The sequence below is a fragment of the Lithobates pipiens genome, unplaced genomic scaffold, assembly GCF_037356315.1.
Source record: "Lithobates pipiens isolate NorthernLeopardFrog02 unplaced genomic scaffold, aLitPip1_a1.2 Scaffold_1, whole genome shotgun sequence".
NCBI lineage: Eukaryota > Metazoa > Chordata > Amphibia > Anura > Ranidae > Lithobates > Lithobates pipiens.
In genome coordinates, this window is record NW_027507685.1 from 57,051,651 (window position 1) to 57,060,976 (window position 9,326).

Below are 9,326 nucleotides of genomic sequence, written 5' to 3' on the forward strand. Positions count from 1 at the left end.
TACAAGCCTATTACTGTACCACTGATACCAGTCCTGAAAAGAACCTTTGTGGAACTAATAATAACAGCAAGTCTTTAAAATTACCCTCACTGCCTGACAACACTGCTTCCTTCCTGTCCCTATACAAATTGGCAAAAAAAGAGAACGATTAGTGGTTACTGGAACAGCTCTTTTGTGGACCTTGATAGTAACAGCTAATGATGATGATGATGATGATGATGATGAAAGACTAATCTGGCTGTCCCTGTAGCATACACCGTCCTTTCCCTTTCTCTAAACTAACAAAAGACACTCAGGCTGCTGCAAGAATCAGCAGCACAGCAAACCTATCAACACCTAACACCTATACCAGTCCTGAAAAGAACTTTTGTGTACCAAATAGCTAGTGGTTTATCTCTCCCTACTCCACACAGGAACCTGTCCCTATCTTAACAGAAGAAAGAATGTAAAATGGCCACCGGATCGGGTGTATTTATAGGTTAGGGGGAATGTACAAGTGTCCATGTGCTGTCATGTCTCAATTGGCTGTCCTGTATCACATGATAAACGTGTCACCAAAGGTTAAAGTTCTTGTATACATTAAACACGTAAGTCCGCCGCGGCGAACGACGGAAAAAGGCGTTCGAACGTGCGGACCGCGAATGTCGGAAATTCGCCGCGAAACGACCGCCGGGCGAACCGTTCGGCCATCACTAGTTATTAGTTACAATTTTCTTTAAAACGTTTTTAGTTCCCGGGATAGTTGCCCAACCCCACGCTAACATGCAGTCATATCTGCAAACTACACTTAATTCTTTATAATTGTTATTTTTGAAAATGTTTTATTAATTCTTGCTTTTTTCTGCAGTCAGGAATTTTCTGGGTAAATATAATTGACTACTTCTGCGGTGGATGGGCCCTTCTCTTTGCCGCAGTGCTGGAACTAGTGGGAATTTGCTGGATTTACGGTAATATATTAAAATTGTTCTCTACCCATATGCACCAGAGATTGCCAAGTCCCTCTGCAGATAGGTAAAGCTTAACTCCCAGGGAAAAGAAAAAAGGGTTACATGCTTGTTTTTACCCAGCATATCAGGAAGAGGAACTTTTACTTACTCCCTTGTTCTCAAAGTCTCCCCCATGCTTTGTGACCACACAAAGCCTCTTCTCCAAAGTGCTACCAGCCAGTGGCTGCATGCTTAGGTCATCAAGTACATTGTAGAGTCAATAGGCCTGCATTGTATGTGAGGATGGCAAGGGAATGCCAACAAGCTGGAGCACCAGGAAGAAGAGTGGGGAGAGAGCATTTAACTCCTGGGGGGCACTACAAATGTATTTTTTTTTCTTTATCCCAATTTTATTTAAAAGGTTATTCATATATTTAGCCTAATAGGCAAAGTAACAGGTAATTACAGTCCGTAGTGCACCCACATTATAGTCCTCAGCTCCCCCACTTTAAGTAAGGGAAATGTATGGATTATTTTTGGAGAAGAAAGATATTGTTTAGTTTCACTTTAAGTACGCATTAATCATTGCTGTCGCTTTTATACTTATGTAATTATATTGCGTTGTAGCAATCCTTAGATGTGGTGACAGAATTCGTATTTTTTTAGACTTTTGTTCTCTTTATTTTCACCTGGTGATCTGGCCAGTAACACACTTCCTGCTGTCTTATGCTGCGTACACACGTAGCCAACTATTTGGCGGACTTAGTCTGGCGGACTTCCCGCCGGACTGTCCGCCAGACTTTCCGAACGGGCTACTTGCCCACACACTGCACTTTTTCAGCGGACTAATATGGCGTACTAAGTCCGCCGGACTTTCCGCCGTACCTTTGAAATCCACAGACTCGCCCACACAAGCGGAGGAAAGTCCGCTCATTTTGAGCGCGTCTCCAGGTAGCCGGGGCCATCGACGCCTCCATCACCTGGTATGGACTTAAAGGGGAACGCTGAAAAAATTGGCATGGGGATCCCCTCAGGTCCACATCAGACCCTTGTCTGAGCACGCTATCCGGCCGGCCAGGAAAGGGGGGGGACAAGCGAGCGCCCCCCCCCCTCCTGAACCATACCAGGCCGCGTGCCCTCAACATGGGGGGTGCCTTGGGGAAGGGGGGGCCGCTCGCCCCCCCCCTCAAAGCACCTTGTCCCCATGTTGATGAGGACAAGGGCCTCTTCCTGACAACCCTGGCCATTGACCCCTACCCATTCACCTGTAAATAAAAGTAAAAAAAACACAACACACAAGGGTTAAAATAGTTTATTGCACAGCTCCGGGGGTCTTCTGTCTGTCTGCGGGGGTCTTCTCGCCGGACACCTCCGCTATCTTCTGCTAGCTCTTTTGCTAGAAGGCAGCGACGAAGAAGAATGCCGGGCTCCTCCACTAGTAAAAGAGCTACAAGAAGATAGCGGAGGAGTCCGGCGAGAAGACCCCCGAAGACGGAAGACCCCCGGAGCTGTGCAATAAATTATTTTATCTTGTGTGTTGTGGTTTTTTTTGTACTTTATTTTACAGGTGAATGGGTAGGGGTACATTGTACCCCATACTCATTCACATAGGGTGGGGGGCCGGTATCCGGGGGGCCCCTTATTAAAGGGGGCTCCCGGATTCCGATAAGCCCCCCGCCCGCAGACCCCGACAACCAACGGCCAGGGTTGTCGGGAAGAGGCCCTTGTCCTCATCAGCATGGGGACAAGGTGCTTTGGGGTGGGGGGCCGCCCGGCCCCCCCTTCCCCAAGGCACCCCCCATGTTGAGGACACGCGGCCTGGTATGGCTCAGGAGGGGGGCGCTCACTCGTCCCCCCTTTCCTGGCCGGCCAGGTAACGTGCTCAGACAAGGGTCTGATGTGGACCTGGGGGGGACCCCCACGACGATTTTTTCGGCGTTGGGGTTCCCCTTTAAGTCCATACCAGGTGGCGGGGCCAGCGACGCCTCCTTCGCTGGCCCCGCCTACCTGGATATGCGCTCAAAATGAGTGGACTTTTCTCCGGGTGGGAAAAGTTCATTCATTTCAAAAGTACGGGGGACTGGCGCACACACGGCCGGATTGTCCGCCAAAATGCGAGTCCGGCGGTAAGATTGGAGTGCAAAACTACTGTCTAAGTCCGCCGTACTTTTGGGTAAAAAAAGTCCGCCGGAGGCTACACACGGGCGGATTGTCCGGCAGACTTGAGTTTGCTGGACTTTTCCATCGGATTGTTTGATCGTGTGTACGTGGCATTAGAATGGCAAAGTCATCAAGGAATATCCGTTTTCAAATGTCCTCTGCAGAGAGCGAACCTGGAATCACTTACCTCTGAGCACTTCCAGGTTCAGAGCAGCCGCTCTCATTCACATCGCTGGATCAAGGTCAGGCAAGTATAAAGGGGGGCTGGGGGGGGGGAGATACACACCAAAGGTTTTTTTTACCTTCTTGCATAAAATGCATAAAGGCAAAAAAACCTTCAGCCTTTAGAGACACTAGCTGTCTTTAGGGTGGTTTGAGATAACTCTAAATCATTATATTGCACCAAATTTAAAACATAAGATACTATATTTGTGCTTTCTTAACCTTCCAATCCTGCCCATAGAATTGTAATTTCTTTTAATCTTTCTTTAGCTGGGTTCAATGTTCCCTGTGTGCTGTCACTACCCTAATTAGGAAGTATTATACTTTCTTATGCCGCGTACACACGGTCGAACTGTTTGACGTACTTAGTCCGTTGAAACACATTTCAGCGGACAATCCGCTCGTGTGTGGGCTCCAGCGGACTTTTTCAGCGTGCAGTCCGAAGTACTAAGAATTTCGGTTTTTCCGAAAATCTGTCCGTCGTACTTTGGTTTCAGCGGACAATACGGTCGTCAGTATGCTAGTTCGACGGACTAAGAATGGCGCATGCTCAGAAAGGATTTACACGGCGGAAGGGTGCTTTGCTGTGTCTTGGACTTCCTATTTCTAGTCCCGTCGTACGTGCTGTACACGTCATCGCGCAAGCTTTCGACGGACTGTTTGTGCATCCGTGTGTGGTCAAGTCCGTTCAGTGGAAACTACGACGGATTGTCCGTCGGATTGTATGACGGACTAAGTACGCCATACAATCCGCTCGTGTGTACGCGGCATTAGGATACTTAGGATGTACACAACTTCTTTATGAATTTACTTATGTATTTCTATCCCCAAAACCCACTATGATCTTAGAAGCAGAATTCCCTTTGGATCAGTTTGGTTGACTGGAGCTTTGGGGGCCATAGCTTTTCCAGTGTTGGAAGTAAACTGATAGGTAGTCCATTGAGACTATTAGATTCACCAGTGGCAATTAAATTCACGCATCTTTAATTCTAAAGCCTCGTACACACGGAACGATTGTTGGCAGGGGATTGTCTGTTGACAGACTGTTGTCCTAAAATCTTACCATAAGTACCCTCCTTTTGACAATTGTTGTCCAACTTTAGGCCAACACTAGCCTGTTGGATGACAGGCTAGTAAATTTTCAGCGGACAACGGCTCCACTTCAGATTTTCGTATGGTCAGTACACAAATCCGTCACACAAAAGTCGAAAGTAAAAACACGCATGCTCGGAATCAATGTTCACAAACATGAAATTAGCAGAAGGGGTCCAAAGGGTGGCATTCAAGAGCTGAAATTCCTCGTAGTACATCACTACGTTCATGTTTGTGGCACCACATTTGTGTACCGTTAGTATGCAAGACAAGATCCTTGCACACGCCCTTTTGAAAAAAATCAGATGCTTGGTTGGCCAACAATCGTACCGTGAGGCTTTAGCCAGTATTGCAACACACATAAACACACACTCTTACATTTTTGGCGAAATCTGTGACTCATAGGGTGCACTAGCAATCCAAATTCAGAGAACAGGCAGTCCCTGGGTTACAAACAAGATTTGTGATAGAGATGACCAGTGTGATATCACCTTTGGCCTGCTGCTGATAAGTTGTAAAAAAAGAGATCTTCTGGAAATTAAGAACAATTCTGGTAAAATAAGATCAGTGTCAGTTTATTGATCTTAAAAATATATTATTTCAGGTGGCAATCGATTCATTGAGGACATTGAAATGATGATTGGGAAGAAGCATTGGTGTTTTTGGTTATGGTGGAGAACATGCTGGTTCTTTGTATCGCCATTATTATTAGCGGTAAGTAAAATAAATCATTGGGGCTTGTGTAAAAAGTCCTATTACAATTTATACAAAACATTTTCTTACAATTTTGCAGTAAATCACACATCTTCCCGCCAAGTTCTTTCCTTTGTGCTATGGCTAGTAACAAAAGCTGCAAGACCATTTCTAACATACAGAGGAGCTGCATGAATTGTTGCTCTTCTCCACAGAGAATGTGTAAATGTTGACTTCTAATCAAAGTTGAGAACTCTGACATGCCCCTGATGTACCAGTATTTAGGACGTGCATAATTTTTAAGCAACCCTGTCAGTTAGTAAACAGACCTGTCTGTCATTTCGCTCTCTGTGTCTGTCTCCACCCCCGCCGCTATTATTTAAACAAAAAACATAAAAATTTCAATGCCAGCCCCTCTAATATTGGCTGGCATAGCATGCTATGTAAGTGGATTTAAAAAACAAGCATTCTAAATACCAAATTTGAGCTGTCTTCAGGCTGGTCTGGTGACTCTCGCCCGCTTTACAGCTACTAGACGGGGATAGGAGACGAACAGCCATGTGATATCCCGGCTGGCGTCAAAGGAAGATCACGGCTCCTTCCACAGAAGACATCCATCGGAGCTGTAAAGCGGCCACGAGTAATGTGACCAGCCTGAAGACAGCTGAAATTCAATATGTAGAATGCTCGTTTTTTTAAAACCACTGACATAGTGTGCTATAGACATGTGCAAAAGGAAAAAATTTGTTTAGTTTTGTTTCGTTTTAATTCGTTAATTAATTAATTTCGTTTAGTTATATTCGTTAAATTCCTTAAATTCGTTTTCGGGGTCACTGGGTGCTAGAAACCCCAAATTTGTGCTAGTTCTATTGTGTTTGCATACCAAATTTGGTGTTTCTAGCTATAAGTGACCCCGAGATATGTGGCCCCAAATTCGGAAAATGTAATTCTCTGCTGCACAAAAGTGCTTCACATTTTGTGACCCGAATTTGGGGCCACATATCTCGGGGTCACTTGGTGCTAGAAACCCCAAATTTGTATATGTTGTAGTGCTAGTTCTATGTATGTATGTCAAGCACTTTTCTAAAGCAGAGAATTACATTTTGCGACCCGACTTTGGGGCCCTGTAACTCGGGGCATACCAAATTTGGGGTTCCTAGCTATAAGTGGCCCCGAGATACATGGCCCCAAAGTCGGGTCGCAAAATGTCCTTTTTCGAATTTGATTCGAATTTCGTTTGAATTCGTTAGCATTGCAATTCGGTAATTCGGATGCATCCGAATGTCCGAATAATGAAAATTCGTCCGAATTTCGATTCGGAACAAAACGAAATGCACATGTCTAGTGTGCTATGCCAGCCTCTAATAGAGGAGCTAGCATAGTCTTATATATAAGGGTTAACAAACACTTTAATGACACATACACTATATTGTAGGATATAATCCTCTAAATGTGCATTCGTGATCTATGTTAAACAATCTTTTGCATTCAATATTGATATATTTCATTCAAAGACCATAAAAATATCAACCTTTTTAAAGTGAGAACATATATCACAAAAGTTATACTGAATCAATAAACAAGCTTGTGAAAAATGAAAAAAAAATTGAAAAAAATTAAAAAATTTGGATTTTTTTATTTTTTTTAGATATAGACAATATCTCACAAAAGTGAGTACACCCCTCACATTTTTGTAAATATTTTATTATATCTTTTCATGTGACAACACTGAAGAAATGATTCTTTGCTACAATGTAAAGTAGGGAGTGTACAGCTTGTATAACAGTGTAAATTTGCTGTCCCCTCAAAATAATGCAACACACAGCCATTAATATCTAAACCGCTGGGAACAAAAGTGATTACACCCCTAAATGAAAATGTCCATATTGTGCCCAAAGTGTCAATATTTTGTGTGGCCACCATTATTTTCCAGCACTGCCTTAACCCTATTGTGCATGGAGTTGACCAGAGCTTCACAGGTTGCCACTGGAGTCCTCTACGACTCCTCCAAGATGACATCATGGAGCTGGTGGATGTTAGAGACCTTGCGCTCCTCCACCTTCTGTTTGAGGATGCACCACAGATGCTCAATAGGGTTTAGGTCTGGAGGCATGCTTGACCAGTCCATCACCTTTACCCTCAGCTTGTTTAGCAAGGCTCTGGTCCTCTTAGAGGTGTGTTTGGGGTCGTAATCATGTTGGAATGCTGCCTTGCAGCCCAGTCTCTGAAGGGAGGGGATCAGTCTCTGCTTCAGTATGTCACAGTACATGTTGGCATTCATGGTTCCCTCAATGAACTGTAGCTCCCCAGTGCCGGCAGCACTTATGCAGCCCCAGACCATGACACTCCCACGGCGTATGGTCTGAGCACTGACAGGCTGGCCCCCAACCTCTTCAACCTCTGCAGCAATGCTGGCAGAACTTATACATCTATTTCCCAAAGACAACCTCTGGATATGACGCTTAAAAACCAATACACTATATTGTCAAAAGTATTAAAAGGCCTGCCTTTACACGCACATTATCTTTAATGGCATCCCAGTCTTCGTCCGTAGGGTTCAATATTGAGTTGGCCCACCCTTTGTATCTAGGTAGTTAAAAAATGTAGTCCTGCAATTCAATGTACATCTCTCACATACAAAATCATTCAAGTATTGTTTCCTGTCTATTTTTGCAGGCCATACTCTTGTGGTCACTCATTACTTTTGAAGCTCCTTCATATGGCTCCATCACATATCCTGTTTGGGGAACAACTCTGGGCTGGTGTATGATCTCTTTTTGCCTAATATGGATTCCTATTATAGCTTTAGTTAAAATTATTCAAGCAAAAGGAAACCTCTTACAAGTAAGTGATTGAGTATAACAATAAATGAATATATTACATAATAGCAGTGTACATTTGGTTGCTATCCTTGCTTCATTATGTCATTTCTTTACAAATATCAGGAAGGGCTTCAGGCAGACAAATGAGTTGGCTATAAAAACAATAATAAACTGCGCTCAGGTCTAAACCCCACAACCAAATAAAAAACAGAAAAAAAAAGAAAAAACTGAAAAAAAACTGAAAAAAAAAAAAAAAGGGGGCTGCAGCTCAAAGTGGGATACACACACAAAACAATCGTAAAAATAAGGGCTTAGGAGCTGCACACAGGCCCCATTAAATAACCAAATTAATATAAATTAAATGACATCACACAAAGATTGATTAAATATTGAAATATATGACTCTAAATCCTCAAATTGTTCTAATTGATCGACACTAAATTTGCTTAAAAAATTACTTTAAGGCAACAGTCCATCAAGAACTGCAAATATGGGTCCTATGTATGAGTTCTTAACATGACACCACAGTGATTACACACGAAACACAGCAAGCAAGTGCCCGTCACCGAGAAGTGAATACGCTTACCAGACGGTAACATGACTGAGCTTCTATTATTGCCAGATCAACAAACAAGCGTACGCTAAAACTTTTACCATTGACCCAAATATAAGTTTGTTCCCTTACTTTACTCCTTTACAGTTCATTTATATTTAAATTATAGCATCACTGTGAGCCATATTATGTTAGTTGCTAGCAATTCTGGGTTCGCTCTGCTTATTTTTTGTATGCAATAGCAATCCAGTTTACAAAAATGCTGGTAAAAGGTAATAATTCATCATCTAATAACTTGAATATAACTTATCTTCTATATTCTCATTGTTTCTGAAGGCTTGCAGAGCTGCAGACAATTGGGGACCAGCATTAACCCAACATCGTGGAGAGCGATATAAACATATGCCTGGCACTACCACAGAAAAGGACTTTGTAGAGATCCCAACAGTGAATGCAATGATAGGATATGACAATGATGCCTTGGATCTTTCGGGTTGTATGGATTCTCAACATTGACTGACAATCGACGTTCTATGTTTTTATACAACTCCAAAGAATCAGCCAACTATTTAATTCTGTGTATAATAAATGACTAAAGTACAATTAAAGTTTGTTTCTATAAATATATAGTTTGTTTCTATAGTTTGTTTCTATTAAAATATAAATATTTTAAGATAAACACTGTAATGTTCAGGGGACCAGGTAGATCGCAGGACACAGGCTTTTCACACAACAAGGGGTTTATTAAACTTAAACAGCTTTACAGCAGCCAAAAACAAAAGGAAAAGGTTTTTAGTCTCACCGACTTGCAAAGTCCAGAATAGCTGTCTCTATCAAAACAGTGCTTGATCTTGATGG

The 9,326-nt window shown here is 42.9% G+C and overlaps 1 protein-coding gene across 1 annotated transcript in view; it reads left to right on the top strand.

Moving 5' to 3' along the window:
* Positions 1-9,093, top strand: part of LOC143923602 (sodium- and chloride-dependent neutral and basic amino acid transporter B(0+)-like) — a 126,301-nt gene extending 117,208 nt beyond the window's left edge. The window contains exons 11-14 of the mRNA XM_077447431.1: positions 848-947; positions 5,005-5,114; positions 7,770-7,937; positions 8,805-9,093. Of these exons, the coding sequence (XP_077303557.1) occupies positions 848-947; positions 5,005-5,114; positions 7,770-7,937; positions 8,805-8,984 (558 nt within the window). The 3' untranslated portion in view covers positions 8,985-9,093. The remainder of the gene's footprint in view (positions 1-847; positions 948-5,004; positions 5,115-7,769; positions 7,938-8,804) is intronic.
* The last annotated feature ends 233 nt before the right edge of the window (positions 9,094-9,326 follow it).